General features: G+C 58.4%; 8 protein-coding genes across 8 annotated transcripts; 6 read left to right on the top strand and 2 right to left on the bottom strand.

Moving 5' to 3' along the window:
• Nucleotides 1-58: 58 nt before the first annotated feature.
• Nucleotides 59-1,936, top strand: UV8b_07614 (uncharacterized protein; the record flags this gene model as incomplete). The annotated part of the gene is made up of 6 exons (XM_043145111.1): nucleotides 59-210; nucleotides 277-324; nucleotides 386-796; nucleotides 873-1,254; nucleotides 1,319-1,833; nucleotides 1,915-1,936. The coding sequence occupies 6 exons, from the start codon at nucleotides 59-61 to the stop codon at nucleotides 1,934-1,936; spliced, it is 1,530 nt and encodes a 509-aa protein (XP_043001046.1).
• A 160-nt stretch (nucleotides 1,937-2,096) lies between these two features.
• UV8b_07615 (uncharacterized protein) lies at nucleotides 2,097-3,536 on the bottom strand (the record flags this gene model as incomplete). The annotated part of the gene is made up of 2 exons (XM_043145112.1): nucleotides 2,097-3,309; nucleotides 3,403-3,536. The coding sequence occupies 2 exons, from the start codon at nucleotides 3,534-3,536 to the stop codon at nucleotides 2,097-2,099; spliced, it is 1,347 nt and encodes a 448-aa protein (XP_043001047.1).
• Nucleotides 3,537-4,208: 672 nt separating this feature from the next.
• On the top strand, nucleotides 4,209-6,014 carry UV8b_07616 (uncharacterized protein; the record flags this gene model as incomplete). Its single annotated transcript, XM_043145113.1, has 1 exon — nucleotides 4,209-6,014. One exon carries the CDS (start codon nucleotides 4,209-4,211, stop codon nucleotides 6,012-6,014), a length of 1,806 nt encoding a protein of 601 aa, XP_043001048.1.
• A 2,167-nt stretch (nucleotides 6,015-8,181) lies between these two features.
• Nucleotides 8,182-11,379, top strand: UV8b_07617 (uncharacterized protein; the record flags this gene model as incomplete). The annotated part of the gene is made up of 5 exons (XM_043145114.1): nucleotides 8,182-9,751; nucleotides 9,824-10,135; nucleotides 10,210-10,444; nucleotides 10,513-10,601; nucleotides 10,739-11,379. 5 exons carry the CDS (start codon nucleotides 8,182-8,184, stop codon nucleotides 11,377-11,379), a joined length of 2,847 nt encoding a protein of 948 aa, XP_043001049.1.
• Nucleotides 11,380-13,766: 2,387 nt separating this feature from the next.
• Nucleotides 13,767-14,225, top strand: UV8b_07618 (uncharacterized protein; the record flags this gene model as incomplete). The annotated part of the gene is made up of 1 exon (XM_043145115.1): nucleotides 13,767-14,225. The coding sequence occupies one exon, from the start codon at nucleotides 13,767-13,769 to the stop codon at nucleotides 14,223-14,225; it is 459 nt and encodes a 152-aa protein (XP_043001050.1).
• Nucleotides 14,226-16,156: 1,931 nt separating this feature from the next.
• UV8b_07619 (uncharacterized protein) lies at nucleotides 16,157-17,188 on the top strand (the record flags this gene model as incomplete). Its single annotated transcript, XM_043145116.1, has 4 exons — nucleotides 16,157-16,337; nucleotides 16,438-16,533; nucleotides 16,681-16,856; nucleotides 16,958-17,188. 4 exons carry the CDS (start codon nucleotides 16,157-16,159, stop codon nucleotides 17,186-17,188), a joined length of 684 nt encoding a protein of 227 aa, XP_043001051.1.
• Nucleotides 17,189-20,443: 3,255 nt separating this feature from the next.
• UV8b_07620 (uncharacterized protein) lies at nucleotides 20,444-21,829 on the bottom strand (the record flags this gene model as incomplete). The annotated part of the gene is made up of 3 exons (XM_043145117.1): nucleotides 20,444-20,628; nucleotides 20,803-21,237; nucleotides 21,604-21,829. The coding sequence occupies 3 exons, from the start codon at nucleotides 21,827-21,829 to the stop codon at nucleotides 20,444-20,446; spliced, it is 846 nt and encodes a 281-aa protein (XP_043001052.1).
• A 911-nt stretch (nucleotides 21,830-22,740) lies between these two features.
• On the top strand, nucleotides 22,741-23,093 carry UV8b_07621 (uncharacterized protein; the record flags this gene model as incomplete). Its single annotated transcript, XM_043145118.1, has 3 exons — nucleotides 22,741-22,791; nucleotides 22,843-22,884; nucleotides 22,974-23,093. 3 exons carry the CDS (start codon nucleotides 22,741-22,743, stop codon nucleotides 23,091-23,093), a joined length of 213 nt encoding a protein of 70 aa, XP_043001053.1.
• Nucleotides 23,094-24,888: the final 1,795 nt, after the last annotated feature.

Consider the following 24,888-nt stretch of genomic DNA (forward strand, 5'->3'; position numbering starts at 1 on the left):
ATTTCTGCTGTCATACGTGAGAATCATCCCTCAGAGCACCACGCCTGCGACGTGCGCAATGGAGCAAAAGGACCCAACACCCGAAAACATGACCATGATGCAGGGGTTCGAGTGGTATGTGCCTGCAGACCAGAAGCATTGGCGGCGCCTCAAGGAGCAGATACCCAATCTCAAAAGCTGGGGCATCGACAACATTTGGATCCCGCCAGGGTAAGCATCGAGCGAAAACTGTCCCCCTCGGGCAGTCTCTGACCCGTGTTCTGACCCGTGAATTAGATGCAAGGGCTCAGGAAAGGAAGCAAACGGCTACGATGTTTACGATCTGTTAGATACAATGCCTCAAGTGAAGAGCTCGCGGGACATGTGTTTGACCTGGCTGCGATAGGTATGATCTTGGTGAATTTGACCAGAAAGGTACTGTCGCCACAAAATGGGGCTCCAAAGACGAGCTGCTAGACTTGTGCAACACTGCCACGAAAACCGGTGTCGGCATTTATTGGGATGCAGTATTGAATCACCGATTCGCTGCCGACCACAAAGAGAAATGCCAAGCTGTGGAAGTTGACCCGGATGATCGTAACAAACGAATCAGCGACCCATACGAAATTCAAGCCTGGGTCGGTTTCGACTTTTCTGGAAGAGGCGACAAGTACAGCAAGCAAAAGTACCACTGGTATCATTTCAGTGGTGTCGACTTCAATGCGGAGAATAACAAAACCGCTATTTACAACATCGTTGGCGACAAATCTCACGGCTGGGCCGAGGTTCCTGATGTGGATGATGAGAATGGAAACTAGTGAGTCTTTCAATAAAATCGGGAATCCTCATTTCTATCTCTCTGACGCGGAAAAAAAAAATGAAAATCACGTCAGCGACTATCTCATGGGTGCCGACTTGGACTACTCTCATCCCGAGGTAGAGGCCGATGTTCTGGCATGGAGTGACTGGCTCGCCCAGTCGATCCCTCTCAAGGGCGTCCGGTTCGATGCCATTAAACATTTCAGCGCCAAGTTTGTACAAAAGTTTGTGAAGCAACTAGACGAAAAGTACGGCAAGGGGTGGTTCTTTGTCGGCGAATTCTGGAAGGACAGCCTCGAGGACATGAAAAAATACTTGGACCACATGGATCACCAATTCTCCTTGTTTGATGTGCCGCTAGTTTACAGTTTCAGCGAAATCAGTCAAGCTGGGAGTGCAGATATCCGAAAAGTATTCGAAGGGTCGCTTGTACAGTGCCGGCCAACGAATGCCGTGGTATGTCTTCACAAGGCTGCTCTTTCATTTGCAAGGCCCTTGCCCGCTGCTGACTACTCATTAGACCCTGGTTATGAACCACGATACGCAGCCGCACCAGGCTTTAGAAGTTCCCATCTCGGATTGGTTCAAACCTCTGGCCTACGCCTTGATTCTTCTCCGTGGCGAAGGATATCCGTGTGTCTGGTACGGGGATCTCTACGGCATCCAGGGCGAGCATGTTTGTCCACCTAGCTGCGGCGGAAAACTTGCGCAACTCATGCTAGCTCGAAAACTGTATGCGTACGGGCGACAGGCAGACTACTTTGACCATGAGACCTGCCTCGGATGGGTGCGATATGGCACCCATGATCGTCCTTTCGGGCTGGCTGTTGTGCTGAGCAACGCGGGGCCTGGCACAAAGCGAATGCACGTTGGTGAAATGCATCAAGGGGAGAAATGGTCTGATGTATTGGGCTGGTCGGAAGGCGAGGTGACGATTGGTGAAGATGGCTTTGGCGACTTCACCTGCGGACAATGCAGCGTGAGTGTTTGGGTGAATGAAGGCGCTCTTGACCGGAGCAGGTTCACAGAAGAATTGTAAGTCATGTCTGCACCATCAGGTCCGTTTGAGAGACGAGGGTTTGTCGACACACTAACATTCCCGCCCTCCTCTTTTAGCAATAGTCATATTTACGGCTAGTAGCGGGCGGTGGTAAGTGAATGACCGGGAAATATGACGAGTGTGGAGCAGGTACTGAGACATGCGATAGAATAGAATACAGCTCAGTTGACGGAGGTCGAATTAGAAACAAGCTTCATTACTCCATTTATGCACATGCCACAATCTAATCTGCGTTCATCTAAACTGAAAAGGGGATGTCCTTGCCAGCAGCAATCTGAGTAAGTGGCCCGATGGCGGAGAGGCCATCGGCAGTGTTTCTTGAAACACCGCCCTGTGCCAGGGCAACCTGCTGCATGTCATCGTGGAAGACAGCAAAGATGGCAGAAAAGAAGGAGGCACCAAGCACGCAATCCCCATACTCATCCCCCGACAAGGTTAAACCGCAGTACTTGGAGGTGTCGAGGCCCGGATCACTGTCATATATCCCCCTCGCGTAGCTGCGAATAGGCACAGCTATGGTGACGCTAGTACCCGGCGTAGCTCCGTCAAAGGTGAATTTCAGGGACGCGCTATGAGGGATGGAATCGCAGGTACCGTTCCAGGCGAGGATGGAAGGGTTATGCAGCCGGAGCAGGCCAGTCGCCTGGGCAATTTGCGATTCGTTGAAGGGAATTCGATCCGCTCCGGTGCCGGAATCGAGGAGGCAATTCTTGACGGTGGGGTCCGCGAGCCCGATTTCTCGAGGCTTGCCCCCTGGTCCCATGAGGTTGCTTGCTGTCAGCTTGGGAAGAGCAGCATAGTATCCGGTGTAGGGAGGGTCCGGGTTGGTTTGCTTGATTCGAACCAGCGGGCCGACGTATTTTGGCGTGGAGGGAATGGCACCAAAGACGGCGGCACCCCGGTAGGTGTACTTGCTGTTGGATGACCTTGGTGCTTGGTCCATCCACACGCTGAAAGACGAGGACGAGGTCTTGCCGGCAGTGCGCAGGTTGGCGCGGAACGAAGGGCCCGCCTGGATACCGGTCAAAGGAGCAAGACCGAGAATGCTGTGGTCAAAGCTTGACGCGGGTATGCTGCAGGTGTCGTCGGCCTCGGTGACCAGGGTAAAGTTGGAAATGGCAACTTGGTTGTTTGCGAGCGGGGGGAAGTTGGCGTTGGCAAAGGAGAAGGTGTCGTTGAGCTCGGTGTACGCCGCCACGATCTTGCCGTTGCCGCCGTACGAGTACCCCAGTCCGCGAGGGAAATTGGTGACGGAGGAATACGTGGTGGATTTGGGCCAGTCGAAGAAGGTCTCGACGGATTTGTTACACGGGCCTAGCTGGTAGTGGTATTTGCTGCCGTAGTTGATGATGGCATGGGGACCGTAGACCCAGAAGCTGGGCGAGCCGGTGTCGAAGATGGTGGGGATGGACGACTGGGAGGGAGTTCCCCAGGAGAGGTCTGCTTGTATCCTGGCGTTGGTTTGGTTTGCGTCAGCGAGGGAGAGGTTTGTTTTTGGATGCTTGGGCCAGGGGATGACGATGACGATGACGGGCCGTGGCTACCTTGGGTATCCGCCGTAGCTGTACGATATGGGTATCACGGGCGCCGGAGCAGCGGCGGCGGCAGCAGCAGCAGCAGCAGCATGAACACCACCGGCGGCCAAGGCAAGCAGGAGGAGAGACTGCGACCCGGCCATTTGTGGCGAGTGGCGGTGTGACGGTATGATGGTGGTGGTGTATGATGGTGTATGATGGTGTACGATGGTGAGGCTTTCAAGGCTCCAGTCGGACGGCTGACGATGGAGGAGATGAGGAGAGGTATGTTGCCGCCTTGTCCCTGCGGCAGGAGGGAGGAAGAAGAGCCCCAGCCCAGGCTATGCAAGAGGTTTTTAACCGACAAGTATGGCTGACGTTTTTTGCATAGCCCGGTATCGAAATAGACGTCACTTCGGCGCGCGGCGGACGGGCCTCTTTTTTTCCCGCGGCAGCCTCGGATTCCAAGGCGCTTGCTTGACCGGGGTTCGGCACATCCATCACAATCCCCCCCCCCCCAGTCCCCGTATTCGCTCCACCCTTGACCCTGGGAAGGTTCAGAACCAAATTAGAGCAGCTGCCTGGGTGCTCTATTCCGCGAATCGCATCTGCCGATCAGTCTCCTGAGTCCCTCTACCGCGACAAAGGACAGCCCGGCAAAGGGCGTGCTGCGTCATCGCGTGCGCCCTCTCTGCGCGATGGGGGGCGGCTGGTTGTGCCGGAAGCCGTGCGGGAACTTGGGAGCCTGTTTCTTTCTTTTCCTCTTCCCTTTGCTTTTGCCGTTTCCCCCCTTTCCCCTTTTCCCCTTTGCTTTCGTGTCGTTTCCCCCTCTGACGATGCGCGCTTCTGGCATTGCTTTGCGATGGCTTCTCGCCGCTCAACTCTCGCTGGCTCATGTGTGCCGAGTTGACAACGGCCAACAGCAGCAGCAGCAGCAGCAGCAGCAGCAGCACGAGTCACTCGAGTCCCCCCCGGACGACTATACGCGGCTTGGACGCGCGGCAGATGACGAGGTTGTGAACCTGCGAATCTACCTCTCCCACTCGCACAGGAACTATCTGGCCGTTGCACAAGAGGTTTCCGACCCAGCATCGGCCCAGTATGGCCAGCACCTAAACGCTCGGCAACTCGCCCAGGTTCGGCCGGATACGTCAGAGGCCTCGGCCGCGGTCCAGCAGTGGCTTCGGGATCAGCGCGTTCCCGATCGTGACATGGGCACCGCCGCCGACCAGGTGACGGTCAAGCTCACCGTCGGGGAGGCCAACCGCCTTTTGCGCACGACCTTTGATCGCTACCGCGTCGGCGCCGGCCCGGACGTCCTGCTCCGCACCACGGGCTACGCCATCCCCGACGCCATGAAGAAAAACGTCGACTTTATCTACCCCACGGTGCACTTTTTCCGCCGCCCCAGCGGCCGAGGCGCGCGTCAGCAGCTCGGCAAGAGGCAGCGCGCGCCGACGGGGCCGCAGAACTGCACCAACAACGTCTGTCCGCCTCAGCTGAGGGCCCAGTACAACATCGACTACCGACCCGCGGACAACGCGTCCGGCAGCGCCATTGCCATTGCCGGCTTCCTCAACAACTTCCCCAACGTGACGGACGTCGTGGCCTTTCTGCACCAGTACGGAGGCGTCGGCGCTTCCGACCCCCTCCCGCCCATCGGCATTGTCTCGGTCGGAAACGGCACCCTGCAGCCGCCTTCGGACGGCGGCTCGCTGACGGTCGAGGCCGAGCTGGATCTCGACTACTCCATGGCCTTTACCGGCCCGCTCCCCGTCACCTTCTACACCGTGGGCGGGCGCGCGCCCAAGGTCGGGGAGCACAAGGCTCCTTCGGAACCCATCTCTCCGTTCGACGACGAGCCGTTTGTGGAGTTCTTCGAGTACCTGCTGGCGCTCGAGACGCCCCCGCAGGTCGTTTCCGTGTCCTACAGCGACGACGAGCGCTACGTGCCGCTGGCCTACGCGCGCCGCGTGTGCGACCTGCTCGCCCAGGCCGCCGCGCGGGGCGTCTCCGTCGTCGCGGCGTCCGGCGACGGGGGCGCGTCCGGCACGGGCGGCAACACGCAGTGCCTCGGCCCGGGCGGGCGGCGGAGCTTCATACCCACCTTCCCGTCGGGCTGCCCGTGGATCACGTCGGTCGGCGCCACGGCGGGCTGGGGCGGCGTCGCGAGCTACTCCTCGGGAGGCATGTCCAACGTGTTTCCGCGTCCGGCCTGGCAGGACACCCAGGTGCGGCACTACCTGGCCGAGCTGGCCGGCAAGCACGAGGGCATGTACAACGCCTCGGGCCGCGCCTACCCCGACCTGAGCCTGCTGGGCGACAACTACCTCACTCTTACGCGCGGGTACCCCCTGCCGCACGACGGCACCAGCGCGTCCACGCCCGTCTTCGCCGCCATGGTGGCCCTGGTCAACGACGTCCGGCTGCGCCGCAAGAAGCCCCCCGTGGGGTTCCTGAACCCCCTGCTCTACGCGGCCAGGAGCAAAGACGTGTATCGGGATGTGGCGGACGGGAGTGAGACGAATGGATGCGCGGACCGCGACTTTATAGCGCCGGGGTGGGAGGCTCTTGCCGGGTGGGACGCTGCTACGGGGCTCGGCGAGCCGGACTTCAAGAAGCTCATGGCTGCTTTGGCGTAGGGGCCGGTCGCGGCGGCGGGATGCACTAGTTTTTTTGTAATGTCTTGTGGCCTGCGCATTGGGAGTAATCTTGCTGCTGATGGAAAGTCCACTTTCCTGACGAACCATGGACCTTTTGCGAATGAAAACGATTTCTCAGGTGAATTTTTTTTTTATCTTTTTATATTTTATTTTTTTTTTGCGATGAAAAGCCAAAAGTCAGGTTATCGAGCAGCAGGCGAGGAGGAGACGACCATGTTTGCCGGACCAAGCACCTTGCGACAAGCGAACATGGGAGAGTCACGAGCCATGCGTCATGGGCGTTTTGTCCCTCGGCGGTCCGTCCCTTGCTAATGAAGCGGACGAATGCCAAGCCAAGCCAGATCCCGGCTACATAACGCGCATCTAGGATCCGGGCACCCACCTCTGGTCATGCCTTGATCTCTCGACGTCACAAGACTCTACGCCCCTCGCCCGGGCTGCCGAGCTCTCTCGGAGCGGAGGGCTCGGCCGAGCTGAATGAAGGGGGCGGCGGTTATCGGCTGCGGCAGAGAATCGCGGCGATAAAGTCACGATGGATAATGGAACCACGTGAAACGCGAGCGGGAACGTAAATCGTTACGTAAGTGTTGAAGAAGAGGAGGGAAAAGGGGAACGAAAGGACTTGATTGCCATTCCATCAAGGGCGAATTTGCGGAGTGCGGAATGGGATGTGTCAGTTCCCACTTATGTATGTGCATAGCTGTGTGCTCCGACAAGGATAAGCCTGATAGGCAGAGTGCCCGAGTGGTCCAAGGGGATTGACTTGAATGAGGCCTCTCATTAGCTATCAATTACGTTCGCGTGCGCAGGTTCGAACCCTGTCTCTGTCGGCTTGAGTTTTATTTTTGCCCTCTTTCCGTTTTTGGCGTCGCGCGTGACTGATGGGTGTGCATGCATGCATGGATGGGCGGTGGGTGGTGTGCTCCACTGTCGTTGGTCGGCGGCAACTGCTTTTTGGTGGGCCACTCACGTTAACGACGAGTTGCTCCGGAGAATGTACGGATACAAAACACCCGATGCGTGCGTGCTGTGATGCCATCCGTCGGAGTAGGGTAATTTTTCCAGTCGCTACCTGACCCTACTCCGTCGCCTACAAGCTTTGCTGCCTTGGCAGAGAGGGTTGGTTGCTTATCCCGGGTGAGCTCTTAAGTGGTGATGATTTGCGGGTCGCCATCATGTCACCCACTGAGAGCCTCCAGCTCCCCGGATATCATAATCTCTGTCTGGTGCCTACGGAGTAGTAGTATTCGCCCATACACTTTGCGAGACGGCCTACAGAGTCGGACCAGCCACAGCATACATCCTTGTGTGACCTACATGAGATGAATCTGCCCAGTCTCCCGTGTTCTGGCAGTTCATGGGTGTTGCACCGGGAACCCCCGTGCTCCCGTGCTTCCCGTGCTGAAGGGGGGGCTCGTAAGGCCGGTAAGACCCGTAAGACCCGTAAGAACGCAAGACCGCAAGACCGCAAGACCGCAAGACCAATGGCAAAAGTCTGAACCAGGGTGGCGCTTGTTCTGCCACTACGGAGTACACTACGGACGTACGGAGTAGCCGGCTTGGAATGGCATGGAACAAGGGCATCACGTCACCTGCTCTCACGTCTCAGCCCTGGTGCTCCGCACAGTCTCAAGTTCCGCACGCGACTACTGGGTACTTGTCTGCTGCAGAGGAGCGCTTGGCTCCTTGGCTCCTTGGCTCCTTGGCTTTGCCCCGCTCGTGCGCCTCCTGCCTGCCCAGCTCACAGTCACGCCTGCGCGGGTACCTCACTAGCACCGGGACACGCTGACACGGCCCCAGACGCCCCCGCCATCCCATAAGGGCCATAACATCCCCCTCGTCCCTCGTCTCTTGCCCTTGACAGCCCTGGTTCGTCATCATCGCCTCCTTCCCCTCTGAACCGGTTTCTGCTTCCTATCCTTCTTGCGTGCATCCTTCATCGCGAAGCCGCTTTCTTTCTGAACCCTGCTTCATCGTGTTCTGTCGAGATCTGCTTTACTCACCACCTGGTGCCTGCTTTTTTTTTTATCCCCCCTTTGCCTCTGGATTAAACCTTAACCCAAGCGCCTCACAACGGGACGGCTCGGTCCGCGTCGGCCCCCCCATCCCCCCCCCCCCCCTCCAATCCTCTTTTCTCGCACATACCATGTCCCGATACTACCGGGACAACAGCGACTCGGACGATAACCACTACAAACGAACTACAGTTACACGATACAAGGTCGCCCCTGAAAGGCATAGCGAGCGCTACCAGCGGACGGAAAGAGTCGAAGTCGACGAGGATCGCCGCTCAAAGTATTCTGCACGTAATTCTGGAGACATTATGGAGACGCGAGGGCCCATGCCAGATCATGCACGTCCGGTCCAAGAGCCCTACGACGCAGATCGGTCGCGAATGGTGTTTTACGAAAAGGATGTCGAGCGTGACAACCGCCGAGATCCGGATCGGTCTCGTATCACCGTGTACGAAACCAAGGAAACCGATCGGGAGTGGGACAAGCGGTCGCGCCATGGTCGCCCCGAGGAGGAGCTCAGAATCGAGAAGCGAGTCGAGGAGCGGTTTGACGACGACCGTGGCTACGACGTTGAGCGATATCGCAAGGAGACCGAGTACTATGTTCCGCAGTCGCCTCCTCCGCCACCAGTCATTATCCGTCAACAGTCGCAGGAGCCGCAGAAAATAATTGTCCAGGATGCTCCACCGGCACCCATCATTGTGCCCCGTCAGCAACCGGGCGTCGTCGTGCTGCGGGATCGAGAGACTGACCGCGAAATGGCTAGACGTGATCGTGACGGCTATGAGGATGACTACTACTATCGCTATGATCGTCGCGAGGTCGGTCCGTACCGAGGCGATCGTGAAAGAGACTATGCCATGGCTCGGTACGAGCGTCATCCAAGACACGACGACTACTACAGCGAGGACGACGAGTATTACTACCGTCGCACCGTACGACGCGATGGCAGCGAAAGCCCCCACCACAAGCGGCATCTCGCTGAAGGTGCCCTCGCCGGCGCCGGTATCTCGGCCATTCTCAGCAGCCGCCGCGACGCTTACGGGGACTTGCAGGAAAATCGTGGTCGCAAGGTCCTGGCCGGCGCCGCCCTTGGCGCCCTGGGAACCGAGGTTGCGCGCCGCGCGCACAGCGCCTACGAGGAGAGGTTTGGTCATGACCGTGAATCTGTCGACCATCATCATCACCTGGTCAAGAAGGGTCTCGGTGTCGCCGCGGTGGCCTTGGCCGCTGCCGGCGCCGCCAAGTACTTCCAAGCCAACAAGATTGAAAAGGAGGAAGCCCACCGCGGCCGCAGCCGCACTCGCGGCTACTACTCTGGTGGCGATGATTACTCTAGTTCTGCGTCCCCGAGTTATCGTGTGTCTCGTGTGTCTCGGTCGCGCAGCAGGAGCAAACGACGAAGCCTTTCCACAGTGGCCAAGGCTGCCTTGGGCACTGCTGCCACCGCGGGCATCATCAAGCACATCCGAGACAAGTCAAAGTCCAAGTCTCGGGACCGCAGCCGCTCCAGGAGCAAGTCTCGTCTACGCCGGGCGGCAGAGATTGGGGGTGTCGCCGCCGCCGCAGGTGTGGCAAACAAGCTGTGGAACGACCACAAGGAGAAGAAGGACAGGAGCCGAGATTTGAGCGAGAGCGGCGATGATGACTACTACCGCCGTCGACGCTCGACGAGTGGACGCAGACGAAGCCCCAGCGGGAGTAGGCACCGGAGCAGGTCGAGGTCGATAGCACGATCCCCTTATTCGCAGCCCGGTGCTGATCCTGAGCTAGGCTTAGTTGAATACGGGACCGATCCCTTGTATCCCGCATCCCGAGTCGCACCGGCGCCGAGAGACCTTGACCCAGAAGCTGAAGACAGGAGAGCAGAGCGACGCAGGCGACGGAGACGGGATCCGTCCGTCTCATCCGGATCCGATAGTGAACACGTGAGGAGGAGCAGAAGCAGAAGCAGACTAAGAGGCATGGCAGAAGCAGGTGCTGCCGCCATCGGCATCAAAGAGTTCAAGGACAGACACGATACAAAGCATAAAGAGAGGAGAGAACGAAGGTCGAGGTCGAGGTCAATAGACCACCACAGGAGAGGTAAGAATCGCCCGTCATGGATTTCTCCAACATTGGTACACGACGGACTCACTTTTTCCCACCCCCTCAACAAGGTCATGATGAAGGCTCGAGGATAGGAGACTCGAGGAGAGATTATTTCGATGATGCCGTGCCGAGACCACACTCACCACCAACCGCATCTGGCGGCGCTTACTATCCTCCATACTCCCCAACACCAGGCGGTCCCCCGATGGCACCCGCTGACAACTATGTCCCCTACCCGGAATCGCACGGCAGCGCACCGTTGCGCAAGGAATACAAACCTTATGTGCCGCAAGACTACACAGGGTACGCACCGCCGCCTCCGCCTCCGCCGGCCGGCCCACCTCCACGCCCTGAGCCAACTTTCCAAGCAGCGGATTATCCGCCTGGACCGGCTCCGCCTGGACCTCCCCCGCCGCCCGCAGGCCCGCCCCCGACTGGTGGGAATCGTCCACCAGATCATGTGAGTGACCAACAAGCTTCCAGCCGACACAGCCCCGTGCAAGAGAGAGGAAACGGTGCGTTCAATCGTACTAGGCCGGCGAGTCGAGAGGTGGGAGCAGCCCCTGCATGGAGAAGGTGGGACTAACAAGGCAATAGATGGTGTAAATACATGGTATGCTCACGACAGGGGCGACAGCCCGCCGCCGACATCCAAATCAGTCTCTTTCATCCCCCTGTCACCCAAAAGTTCTAGAACAATGGAACGACATCACAGAGAGCACGCAGACGCTTCAGAGGGCGAGGCCTCCCGACAGCCACCAAACAATGATGACGACGCCAAGGACGACGCCAAGGACGACGCGCCCACTGGAAGGACCCTTGTCAACGCAAATCATGGCCGTCGGTCATTGGACCAGACTCGCTCCCGTCCTCTTATCCGCAAAGCCAGGCGTTTCGGAGATGACTCCCCCTCGGACTCGGATGGCCACGTCGAAAGCTTACCGGATCGATTCGACTCTCAAGGAAGGCCGTTGGATGGACGGTCCCGAAGCGCAGACCACTGGACTACAAGGAGAGGCACGTTTCGCCGAGCGCCGCAGCGCGCCGGGGGGTGGGACGTCCGGGGAGCATGGGAAGTTGGCGGCACAGACAGCGAAGCTGTTGAGCGGCTAGTGGCGAGCTTCACCAGCGCCCTGGACGGTCGACGGAGCTGGACGGGCGTGTTGGGGGACGTGCTCGGGTCAAGCTTGATGCCGGGAATCCGGGGGGTGCAGGGAGGTGGCAGCCGTGCTTGGTAGGGGTTGGCGATGCCTGCAAGTGCAAGCGGGACGATGGAGGACAACGGGGAAGCAGGAGGGACTGGGGCTCACGACACGACTTATGATTGCGGACTCGGTGTCTTTATTTCTCGCGTGCGACTGCATCCATTTCTTATGTGTGTTTTTACGTTGTTATGTTGTGTTATGACTGTTTCGTTGCACGACTGTCGGGGTCAGTTTGATACAACGGCTGATTCAGAACGGACAAGGTTGAGGATGCCTTTGCGGACTTGGCTTGTGTATTTCTGTATCCAGGCTCGATATTGTCTTGTTTCGTATATTCGCCATCTTCAGCGGACCCTTGCTCCCAGGCCAAGTGCTGGAGCGTAAGGTGTGACTTGAGCAGCACATCGGGCGGGTTTGGCAGGAGAGGATGTAACTAGGGTTACTTGTGTCTCTTGTCTATTTATTTCGTATTACTATTAGCTGACTTTTACTTTGCTGGCTAAGTTAAGCCCTTGGGATAATTTGAGCAGCGATCGGGCGGGTTTATCGCAGGAGAGGATGTAACTAGGCTTACTTGTCTCTTCTATTTATTTCGTATAACTCTACTTAGCTGATTTTTACTTTGCTGGCTAAGAGAGCCCTTGGGATAATTCGAGTAGCGATCGGGCGGGTTTATCGCAGGAGAGGATATTACTAGGCTTACTTGTGTCTCTTGTCTATTTATTTCGTATAACTCTACTTAGCTGACTTTTACTTTGCTGGCTAAGTTAAAGCCCTTGGGATAATTTGAGCAGCGATCGGGCGGGTTTATCGCAGGAGAGGATGTAACTAGGCTTACTTGTGTCTCTTGTCTATTTATTTCGTATAACTCTACTTAGCTGACTTTTACTTTGCTGGCTAAGTTAAAGCCCTTTGGATAATTTGAGCAGCGATCGGGCGGGTTTCTTGCAGGAGAGTATGTAACCAAGGGCCTGGCTAGGGTTTTTTATCTACTTATTTCGTGTTTCTCTATGTAGCTGACTCGTACTTCGCTGGCTAATATCCCGAGCTCTAGGTGTAATTTAAGCAGCTCATCGGGCGGGATTATCGTAGAAGAGGATATAACCAAGGTCTTAGCCAAAGTCATTATCCCTTTACTTTGCATTTCTCTATTTAATTGACTCGTACTTTGCTGGCTAACTTCCAGAGCTCTAGGTATAATTTAAGCAGCGCATCCGGCCGGGTGTTATTAAGAGTAATCCTCTAGGCAGTCTAGTTATATACCTCTAACAGGCCAGTATACAGTGCCCCGATGCTAATAATAGAAAACCCGAGTGCCGGGAGAAAAGCCTATATACCGATGTACATCGGTGGTGCCCCCGCGTTTCCGCGTGGGGGGTTGCCGGTGCGAGGAAAGGGCGGGGTGTTATTAGCAGAAGGGAATCCAAATAAATGGGCTTAGCTAGGGTCTTGAGAGGGTTTACAGGGTTTTTCTACTAAGAGCAGTATTTAAGAAGGCATGTAAAGGCTGAATGGATAATAGAAAAGCTCGGAGTATGGGATGTAAAGGAGGACACTTCCCACGGGCAGGGATATAGAATAGAAGTGGTATATTGCAGGCAGGGGTTTCACGGGTTTCACGAGTTTCACAAGTTTTACCCGGCTAGGAAACGCAACCAGCTCGGTTTTCGCTCCATCAGCGCAGGGGTACGAGACAGTACTTGCTTAGGCCACTAACTGGCGTGATCAGCCATCATGGCTATATTTCTGGCGCGACTGTGGGAGGCAGTTTGCGATGAAGGCCATTGGAGCTAGGCTTGCGTATGCGGACTCGACTTTTCTATTGACTTGGCGTATTCAGCTTGATCTTGTCTATTTATCCTTGCCTTTGAGGTGCTTTGCTGACACGGGTATGGAGGCGGTCTGCAGTATAACGGGGGATTGAAAGCCAGCAAAGTTGGGTTTGCTTTGCAGACTTGATTTTTGGATTCGTCGGCCTCGTAAGGAGACAGTCAGATAGCCGCTTATATAAAGCCGAGAAGTAAGTTTGCTTCATGGCAGAATTGGTAGGAGATTTCTCTTTTTCCGCTTTTCTTCGTAACCTTGTATTCGACTCTCGTGCCTTGCATACCTAGGAGACAGTCAGGTACAAGGGCTGATTTACAGCCGAGAGTCAACTTTACTTATCGCAGACTTTGACTCTCGTCTTCATCTCTTATGCCACGATAAAGGAGGCAGCCAGATACAACGGGCTGATTTGAGCCAAGAAGGGAGTTTGGAAGCTTACTTTTTGCAGACTGGACTCTTGCATTCGTTATGCCTTGCATAGGAGACATATTAGATAACGGCTGATTTGCAACCCAAGAGTCAAGGTTACGTATGCCCACTTGACTCGTGTATTCGTCTCTCATGCATGCCGTTGTGTGGGAGGCCGATTCGCCATGACGGCCGCCCCCCCGAGATCACCCCCCCCTCGCCCGTGCACAACACCGCTTTCGGCGCTTGCCCACCAGCCATGCCATGCCAATGCCTCGCGTCACAAACACCCAAAGACGGTCCTCGTCGAGACGCCGCCGCGCACGGAAGCCGTGTACCTCATCGGCGCCAGATACAAGACAGCCCGGCGGGTCCACTCCAGAGCGCAGTCTCCGCAGCTCGCCGCGACGGTGTGCGTCGCCGAGCCCGCGTACAGGGTGTACGTGGGGTCGGGCACCGCGGCAGCCAGGGTGGTGGTGCTGGTGCAGGTCGGCTGCGCGAGGTGCGCGGGCGTGGCGGTTCCCGCGTCGGTCGGGGGCTGCCAGAAGCGCGGTCCGCGTGGCGAGGTGCTCGACGGCGAGGCGGCGCTGGCGGCGGAGGGGAGGAGGAGGAGGAGGGGGAGGAGGAGCATTCCGAGACGGTGATGGGGTGTTCGGACAGACGGTGATGGGGTGTTCGGACAGACGGTATGATGGGGTATTCGGACAGACGGTGATGGGGTGTTCGGTCAGGGGGTATGGTATGATGGGGGTATTCGGTCAAGACTTGCTGCAGGTAAATGCGGGTTTTCTCTTCCTTTCTCTTCCTTTCCCTCCTTTTTTTTGTTTTGCGTGTCCAGATTTTTTTAAGTTGGATCATGGTGTGTTGGCGTGAAGCTTAACAGGTGGGATTCCATCGGTTCGCGGAGTCGATGGCGCTGCGCCGGGTGGCCGAGGCAGGGAAGGCAAGAGTCCCTTGGCCGGCCCTTCTGCTTGGGGCTCCTGCCTGCCGAAGCCAAGTCGACGCCGGGAAGACAGGCTTGCTAGGCAGCCGCCGGCGCGACCTGTGCCACGGACGCTGCGGGGAAAATCAAACGGGAGACGGACGGGGGGCATTGCGTCGTCCGCTCGGCGTCAGTCGGCGGGCTGCCCGCGGCTGCCCCCGCCAGGTTTTTTTTCTCGTGCCCCCAGCGAGACCCCGTAAGCGCCAGGCCGGACGACGAGGGACGAAGCAGCCCGGCCGCGGGCTTCGGCCGAAAGACCCCGTGCGAGAGAAGCGAAGCATGGCCCGCATGGCCCGCATGGATCCGAGGCCCTCCACGTCCCGTCGTCGTCATGGCCTAATCACCTTCCCCGCCGCCACACACGCACGCACACACACACGCACACACGCACACACACGCCTGGAATTGCTCGGGTCCGCTTCGTCAATCGCCGACAAGCCTGTTTGACCGCCAGCCAGCCAGCCCCCCAACACGAGAGCCGCGCACGGGCGGACACGTCGACAGCAGAGCCCCCCCGCAGCCGTGGCGCCAGAACGCGGGTTCATCGTTGGGTGATGGCTCGGTCCTCCAAAGGCAGAACGCCGCGAGAAGGGGGGCGGGTTTGCTCGCATCACCCGCGGGAGCATATGACGTCAAGGCGTTCTATGACGCCGGGAGACGCCCCGCGGCTGGGCTTCAGCATGGGTGCCCGACGACGAGGAGGGGAGAAGCGTGTAAGCGGCGACGTGGCAGGCAGGCTGCGCCGTCGGAGACGAGACCCGAGAAGGAGGGGAAGAAGCAGCCTGCGGGCGGCAAAGGGTGAGGAGCAGAGCGAAGCAAAGCGAAGCAAAGCGAAGCAAAGCGAAGCAAAGCGAAGCAAAGCGAAGAAAAGCAAAGCGAAGAAAAGCAAAGCAAAGCAGAGCAAAGCATCGCGGTGCAGCTCGATCGTGGCACCGGGCCTGCGCAGCTGGCCGTTATTACTAAGACTGCGTGGCACGGCGCGGGGCTCCGCCGGCAGCTGGCAGCCATCCAGGACGCGCGGGTTTCCGCTTCGGGTCCGCTTGGCATCTTGCGCGACGCCCTCTGGGCCAATCACCCGCCCTCGGGCTGGACGTGGCGTGGGCAACAGACGACCACCGCGGCTTTGGCCTCAGTTTTTTACTCCTTCTTCTTCTTTACCTTTTTTCGCCGTCTCCCGCCTGGCCTCGGATCGGAAACTTGGTTCAGCCTTTGGCGCAGCCACCGGCAGCGGTGGCTGGCTGAATCGGAAATCTCGTCTGCTTCATGGTCGACAGCGTCGCCCGCCGCCAGCGAAGACGGGCATCCCGATGCCTGACCCAGGCTTTCTTTGTCTATAAAAAGCCCGATTCTTCGCCTCAACGACCGATCCGAAACCCCGTCTGGCCCCCCCCCCCCCCCCCCCCCCCGCTTCCCCCCATCAGCAAAGCAAAGCAAAGCAAAGCAAAGCAAAGCAAAGCAAAGCAAAGCAAAGCAAAGCAAAGCAAAGCAAAGCAAAGCAAAGCAAAGCAAAGCAAAGCAAAGCAACTTGCTCTCACGCAGATCCAAGCAGCAAAGTTCTCCCTTGCAAAGGACAAAGACTCCCTCTCGCCAGCAATGTCTCTCAGCTACACCATCTCGGTGGAAAACAACCGCGGCGCCAACACAAACTATGCCGTGTTCATGGAGCCACCCGAGTTCACCAGGACCCGGGAAACCTTTATGAACGTCTGGTTCACCTCGTTCGTCCCCTATGGCGGAAACTTTGAAGTCCGCACCGGAAACGACTACTTTCCCTGTACGTCCTTTTGCTCATCTCGGAAACAGGAGTCTTTGACATAACCCCAGCGCCGCCAAAAGCTGTCATCGACGGGCACCGGCTAATGTTTGATTGCCAGGGGTCGGAACCGTGCCCACGCGCCCGGCACCAGGAGTCATTGTCAACAGCGGCATGAGCCTGCTGGGCAACCTGGGCACCAGCTCGTCTCCCGGAAGTAAGTCGCGGCGGGGGGGGCTCCGCAACCAACTCCCGCTTTCCCACAGACCCCCTTCCCCCGGGCCGCAGCCGAGACGGACGGCTGGGTGGGGGGGGGGGGGAAACACACAAAACAGAAAAAGCGACTAACTAACCTGCTGCAAAGGCACCTTTGACATGAAGGTCATTGAGAACTTCCCCACCCTCACCGAAGTGAGCCCTACTGCTGTCACTGGCGCAGTGCAGGTCAACACCGGCGATGACTTTAGCGTGCCCAACAACACGTACCTGGTTGGGCTGGCCAAGGTCAACAACCGCGGCCAAGTCGCGCCCGTCGCGTCGGTAAGCTCGCCCGAAGCTTCCATCAGCCTGTGCCCCCTTTTGTGATGCCCGCCGCCCGCCGCCCGCCGCCCAAACTAACCATCCGCTGACCTGCACGACAGATTGCGCCGATAAACAACGAGAAGATTCAAATCTCGCCCAAGATGAAGTTCTTGGTCAGCGAGAGCCAGCAGGTGCCTGGCGAGATCGTGGACTACTCGGCAGTGGCTAGGGACGGGGCCGTCATTGACTTTGCCGACGGCCCAGGACGGGGCAAGTACTATGCGCGTGCGGCCCAGGGAAGCGACGGAAGGTTCACCGTGACCTACTACGACAACTTTGGGGACGATTGAGCTTGCGTCTGGTAGCAGGTAGCGTCAGCAGCGTCAGCACGGAGGGGGGGGATGCTCTCCGCCAGGTTGACGCGGCGCCATTTTTGAACACGGCCAAGCTTCTCTGGTCAGGTCCAGGTGTCCCTTGCCTCGTGATTCTTCCAGGTCCCTTGCCTCGTGATTCTTCCTCGTGAAGCTAGCCAGCTGCCGTGACTCTTGCAAAGCCGGTGGGGGTCGAGACGTGTGAAGTTGGTTGTCTGGTGCTAGGTAAGACCTCATCCATCCATCCATGGCCCAGTGTGTCTTGGAATGCGTAGCAAAGCAGACCAGCACCTAGAGCAACCGACTTTTGCGTGACGCCGTCAGTGCAACCCACGTTTTGACGAGCCCGGTGACGCGCGTCCACCCTTTGCAAGGCACAGCAAGCACGACGACGGCCATCATCTTCGGCCCAAGACCGGCGGCGGCGTGTCGAGTTGCACTGCCGGCAGCGCGGCCAACACGCCCAACGCTCGAGACAGCAGCAGCACCAGCATGACGAAGCATCGATACAACTCCATCCCATCCCATCCCACCCCGCCAGGAAAACACACGTTCCCCCCCCCCCCCCCCCCCCCCGGCAAGGGACCTGGGTTGCAAACGTTGGAAAAAAAACTAAGCTGCGACGTTGCGACGCCCGCGCTTGTCGAGGTCGGGAATCGGAATCTCGCCTGGGGAACGGCGTGCTAATAAAAAAAAAAAAAAAAAAAAAAAAAAAAAAAAAAAAAAAGAACTTTGGAAACCGGCCTGGCTCAGCTCTGCGGACCAGCCAGACATGTGCCGTTGGGTTGGGCGCGGCGATTGGCCGGCGGCGGGGTGGCACTGATGACGACGACTGGGCGGTGATGACGACGCTCGCCGGTTGTTGTTGCTGCCTATGTATGTTGCCTTGCCTTGCCTTGCCTTGCCTTGCCTTGCCTTGCCTTGCCTTGCCTGCCCCCTGCCCTGCCCTGCCGTTCGATATAAGACGGTGCCACGGGCCCCCCTGGACGGGCTGCCCGCCCCCGTTTTCCCCCCCTTTTTTTTTTTTTTTTTTTTTTTTTTTTTCCTCTGCTTGCCGGGTCTGCTGGCGGCATTGGTGTGATCCCAAGTATTGATATTGACGGCCTTTTTATTTTTAGTATTATTTTATTTTCTTTTCCTTTTTCTCCACTCAATTTTCCTATGCTCCCCCCCCCCCCCCCCTTCCCCCCCGGTATGCGTCCCACCACTTCCGGTGGAAGAACCTGTTGCAGCGCTCGCTGCATACATACACTTACCCCCGGGCGGTCGCACCGGCTTCCGCAGCAAGCAGACGATGCAATACAATACAATACACTGCACAGCTCGCAAGCACGGGGCCGGCGCAATGCAGCAGATCAAAAACTGCATCACCACTTTGACGCCTGGCCTCCTCGTGGGCGTGCGGGCACGCCGCGCCACCACCCCTCTGCCGCTGCTATGTATGTACCAACGCACGCCACCCCGCGCAGGCGCGCGCACCAGGAACCCCCAGGCCCCGCTGGCGACGTGGACGAGCGCCAAAACACCACGCACGCACCCCGGGGCACGCTGCTTGCACCAAGAGGCAGGCACCAGACGGCCCCCCGGGCTTGCCGCCGAAAGCGAGAGAAATTGAAAAATTTATAAAAAAAAAAAAAAAAAAAAAAAAAAAAAAAAAAAAAAAAACCACCCACGAACCCACCCAGCGTTGCCAGCCTGGACATTTAGCCTTTCCCTGCCGCCAAAGGCACGATTTATTAGCCTGATTCGCCGGGGACCCCCCCCCTCCCCCCCCCCAAGCGCAGGCTCGCGTCCGGTTCATCCGACGCTCAGCAGCCCCGTTGACGAACCCTCCCTCCTGGAAAACTCCCCGGCGGTGCACGGTTCGCCTCGGGTTCCTCGTACCAGCGGAAGCCAGGGCCCCTTCCCTGTAGCGAGTGTTGACCGGTTACAAGCACGTACGCATCGCATCAATACAATACAAGCTGCCGGGGGGGGGGGGGAACGCGCGGGCGGGTAAAAGGAGCTGGCCCCACCGAGTAAGCTTACCATAGCAGCAGGCAGGCCCGTGTGCGTCATCCGCCGCCGGCCGGGCCCGTTGCGCTTGCGGCGGCGAGTCAGGACCGAAGAGGAAAAATGGAGAAAAAAAAAGAAATGGAAATGGAAACGGAAACGGAAACGCCATCAGCTGATTCGATGCGATGCGATGCGATGCGGTGCGGTGCGATGCGATGCGATGCGATGTGATGCGGTGCCATGCGGTGCCCATGCGTCTGACTTGGGCTGCAGAAGGGGGCGGGGGAGCGGGCAGCTTACATTTCCAATTGTCAACGTTCTTTTTACGAGTATCCGGGAACGGTTTGCCCCCCCGGTCGGACATGCGCCGTACGACCACGGACGTAAGGGGCTCTCGACCACCCGGCAATAGGTGCGGGGGGGGAGGGCCTCTGTGCACGGCCATGGAAGGCGTCTAGAACGAAAGAGGGAGGGAAAAAAGAAAAATGGAATAAAAAGCTCGCCCCATCTGACGTCAGACGAGGGTCGGGCGGGCTCGGTGTGTTTTTTCCCACCCGGCTGCTCTGCTCTGCTCTGTATTTAGCCGTTGACGGCGAGCGGGCTGCCCTCGTCGCGCGTGTCCCCCCACGCGGAACGTGTCCGAGGGGGGAGGCACATGACGCCGGGGTATTACTCAGGAGCGCAGCGCAAGGCGAGGATGCGAGAGGCGGGAGGCGGGAGGCGGGAGGCGGGAGGCGAGGGAAACCGGGCGAGCACGTCAGTGATGCGAGGGCGGCGTGGCGAGCTGCCGTGGCGGGTTTCGGAGGCGTATGCCGTCTGTTGGGACGCTGCGGTAGCAAGGCTGGAGCTTGCCACCGGCCTTCTGTAACGCTTGCACCGGCGTTCTATGACGCTTGCACCGGCGTTCTGTGACGCTTGCACCGGGGGGCTACCGGCACTGCAGCGATGAATGACCAGTTCCCCGCGCGCGGCTCGGAGCCCGTCCTTGATGCTGCGTCCACCGAGGCAGAGTCTTGTGTATCATGTACGGAGCGAGCACATGGGAGAGAACGTGGCCGTGGGGTGGATTTGGTAAAACCCAAGTTTGCTGCTGTCTGTCTGTCGTACATGAATCCCACACCCATCACACAGCATGTACTGACAGTTGCTGACCCAAGCTGCACAAAGAAAACAGCAAATGCCCACACTCATAACGCAATGCCCCATTGCCATGACGCATTCCATCACGGGGAAAACCCGCTACCGCTTGGACCCCAACAGCCTGCTCAACGGGTTGCGCGACTTGCTGGCCCGGAGCGCGCTTACCGGCCAATCGTCCGACTTGCACTTGCTGACGGAGCAGCCGCCCGTCATGATGGCCTCAATCAGGTCGTGGCCAATGTCGTGCCGCAGCCCGTGAGGGCTGTTGATGTTGTAGTTGCTGACTGCCGAGGCACAGACAGGCACGAGCCGGCGGGGGAGAGAGAGCGCATAGGGCATCAGTCAGCACTGGGACGGGAATGCATCGTCGCTCACGAAGAAAGACTTTTTTTATTTTTTTTTTCCTTTTTTTCTCCTTTTTTTTTTCTGCAGTTGCATCAGACGCAGCTGGCACTTACACCACTCATCCGTGGCCTCCGGGTGAGGCCCAGTCAGGCCTACCCACCCGTCGCCGTACTTGTTCAGCGACGAGGCGACGCGTCCGCTCTGCGAGTAGCGCGCCAGGACGATGCTGCTGTCGCTGTCGTCCAGGCCCTTGATGACGGCGCCTTCCTGGAAAAACACCCACTGGTCCTGTAGGATGCGGCCGGCGTTGGGGCCGGTGGAAAAGTTCCAGTCAATCTGGATAATGGTGTCCCTGTCGTGCTTGACCTGGGCGCCCTTTTGGCAGTGCTCGGCATCGGTATCGGCGCCACGTGGCAGCAGCCCAAACCCCGGCGAGTGCCCCGCCAGGTAAGCCCCAAGGCAGAAGCCCAAGTAGCGACCACCCCTGGAGACAAAGTCCCGGATGGCTGGGGCGTACGCTCTGGTCTGGGCCCAGGCGTAGTCGAGATCTGTACACATGGCCTGCATTAGGGGCGGGTAAAGGGGTAAAGGGGGTCTGGTACAAATATGCGGTGGCGAAAATAAGCGCCGTCTCGGGGAGCGTGTTGCAGAGACGCAGGGACCACGGATCCTAGACTCCTAGGCGCAAAGGCAAAGGAGCGAAGAATCCCTCGCTGGAAAGGAGTGCACATTGGGCAGACAGACAGACAGACAGACAGCCAGCCAGCCAGCCAGCCAGGCCATGGGCCGCAGCTGCTATCTCGTGCACGAAAGGGCCGTGGTGCAACGGGGCGGAAAGATTGAAACAGGAGAGATGACGACGACGACGACGATGACAATGATACACGGACAACAAAAGAAAGGGACAGACGCACCTGGTCCGCCGGGTTGAGCGTAGAGCTGCACGTGGCTCAGGCTCTCCCTCGTGACATCGACGCTCTCGTTCGGCCCTGCGTATTGGACCTCAAAGCGTCGGGGTGACGACTCGAGCAGCTGAGCGACGGCCTTGGACAGGTCATGATGGCCAGCTGGGCCGCGATACACCAGGGCCCGCGGTCGTGGGGCCGCAGCGGGGGCGGCAATATTGGCAGCGGCATCCATGGCGGCAGCCAACGCTCACAGCGGCACTCTGGCAGCAATGATTTGGAATCGAAGTCAGCCCGGAACGCACCTTGCGTGATTTCGGCAAGGTCTGGTGCTGTCGGGATTCGTGCGAGGGTCACGTTGAAGCTCGAAATACGCGAGGCAAAGACGAACCCAGCACGGTCTCGGTATATCAATATATGGTGCGGAAATGGCATCAGCAAAGCCGGCAGCGGGTGTGTATGCGGGTGTGTGTGCGGGTGTGTGTGCGGGTGTGTGTGCGGGTGTGTGTGCGGGTGTGCCGTCTGATTCGCAAAGCGGGATTCCCGAAGCTGACGATGGCCATGGCCTGTGGCGGGAAGCAAGAGGGCCAATTACTAATCGTGACCCATCCAAAGTATCACCATGATCAGCAACTGACACGCAGTTAACACGAAGAAAAAGCGGGGCCGGGATGAAATAAAAAAAAAGTAAAAGAAAGCAAAATAAAGCAAAATAAATCTTTGGCTGACCCAATACCCGGGGCTCTCTCCCTCATCTGGTCGACAAGCGTCGAGCAAAGCTGGATTTGGATTTCGGAGTCGGCGGGTCAATAAATCCAAGGCGTGTACAACAGGCATGGAAATTCGTCGGCTGCCACGCCGGGGCAGGCTTTTGCACCCTGTGTGCGGCTATCAAGTCCGGGGTCGTCTACAGGGATTTTGCGTCTTTGCAGGGAATGTGTGGATTATGGAATGTGTCTGGTGGATAGTGCAATTGTGTTGGATGTGACCCGTGTGTTTAGTCAGGGTCATGGACTCGTTGAAGACAACGATGCGATGCGATGCGAACGGGGCCGGGGTCGGGGCCAGAAAGGGGAAGTCGCCCTGGGCTTTCGCGTGCGCGCCTGCCGCAGCTTGTGTGAGCAAGACGCGCCTGTACCACCCGCCATGTCACGTGTCGCCGGCATTGCCGACGAGGGCTCGTCGCACAACTTTGACGTTTGAACTCGCCAGTTACAAAGCCAGCAACCCAGTTGACAAATTTGACAGTTGACCCCGTTGACCCCGTCGACCCCGTTGAACGAAGCCGACGTTGGTCAGACGTTATTCGCGTCGTGTCACCGGAGTTAAAAAAATCATCAAGACCACCAAACTGCGCGACCGACGCGGAAATAAGGCAGAAGACGACGGCTCCGCTCTCTGCGGGCCTGCAAGAGCCAAAAAAAAAAGGTGTCGAAATTCGCAGTGCAGCGGTGGTTGCAGCAAACGACTTGACCGGATCAGCCATGACGAACCACTGACCACGTTGTCGATTGGGCGGTCGTCCCCTCTCCTCCACCCCCCCCCCCCCCCCAAACCCAAGGCATCCATGCGGCAGTTTGTCGCATCTTTCGGCACGACTTTGCAGCCTGCAGGTGAGGAGGACGCGCAAGCTGTCTCGTTCACCACCAGCCCGTGCTGTTCCCAGGTGTAACCGTGGAGCATGGGACAAAGTAGCATTGCGTCGAGGACGGGGTTTGCAGGGGTGCCGATGAATCCGCACCGACTCCCCAGACATGAAGCGGGGAAAAAAGGGAACAGGAAAAGGGCAAGACAATGATGGAAAAACAAGGGAGAGGGGAGCAAAGCAAGACGCTGCAATGCACGCAAAGTACCCGGCAGCAATTGCCGTGCGAAAAGTGCCCAATACCCGGCGAATATGACATGACATGACATGCATGACATGGCATCAGGGCAGAGCCAAACACGAGATTTTGCGAGCCAAGGCCAATGCAGGTTCGGCGGCCCGACGTGCAAACGCCGCCAGACCAAGAAACAAGAACAAGCGCAGAGGTCCCGCCCGGCGAAGCGAAGGCGCCACGCCATCGTGGGGGCAGGGGGGCCACTTGGCTGGATGCAGAAGACGCAACCTTGGATAAACTTCCATGCTCCAAGGGCAATCGGCGCGAGTTTTGCCGAGCAATCGCGACGACGGGGTCCGCGTCAGAGCGAGCCAACGGCGTGCCTCGCTGCCGACAAAGCTTGTCTCGGGGGGTGAAGCCTGGAAGAGCGTACACACTCAAACACACTCGATGTCGGCTTTGTCCGAGAGCCGGGGTTTGTTGCTGCCCTGCTAATGGTTTTTTTCCCTTTTCCCTCGCTGCCCCACCCAGCTGACCAGGCGACAGGTCATGATGCTCCATCGACGTATAAATTAGCCACACGCAACGAAACGCAGGCTACACCGGGGAAAGGGGGGGGGGGGATGTCTCGCTAACGGAGATACTTGGGCTTGGCTCCCGCTGCAGCTAGGACAAAGCTTGAACGGTGCGGCGCTCCCCTTGGTCCCAGCCCTGGGGCGCTAGTTGCTTTGGCTGGCGTTTACCCAGCCGGGGCCCCCATGCCCCCATGCCAACTTGACCAGGGCCTCGGTATTACTGTTCCCGGCAGTGACTCCCTCCCATCTGCCATGTCGCAGACAGAGAGCCGGCAGAGGCTGAGGGGCCAACGAGACGGGGTTGCTGGCTAGCCCCGGTGATCAACCGGCTCTTTTCGATATGGGGCGCAGCGACCAAGAAGAAGAAGAAGAAGAAGAAGCAGGTATCAGCAAGAAAAGGGAGGAAAGGAAAGGAGGACCCATCGGCGACAGGGGCAACCAACCGCTGCAAGGCCCCATCATCTTCGCAGGCGCTTAGTACCAGACTTTCTTTTCTGCCATGCCATGGGCCCCGCTCCGGGGTCGCGGCCACGACGTTGCAAACAAGCCATGACGTCTTGCAGCCAGCCGGCCAGAATGGCCGCAGACCCGCCGTTCCGCTCCTAGTGCTCACTGCTCATGCTCACTGCTCACGACAATGGCAACAAGCCTTCCCTGGAACGAGGCTGAAAAGAAGGATGCAACCAGCCAGAATGGACGACACATCGAGCCAAGACGCCGACGAGCGCAAACCCCTTGGAGTCGCGTTCGCTAGCGCAGCGGCCCCCCGCCCGCCCGCCGCCCGCAGCCCGCAGACGCCAAGACGCAGACGCCAAGACGCAGACGCCAAGACGCAGACGCCGACACCGACGCAGACTGCATGGCGGCCTGGGGTCAGCGAGGCCGGCCAGCCAGCCAGC

The sequence above is a fragment of the Ustilaginoidea virens genome, chromosome 6 (assembly GCF_000687475.1).
Source record: "Ustilaginoidea virens chromosome 6, complete sequence".
Classification (NCBI taxonomy): Eukaryota; Fungi; Ascomycota; class Sordariomycetes; order Hypocreales; family Clavicipitaceae; genus Ustilaginoidea; species Ustilaginoidea virens.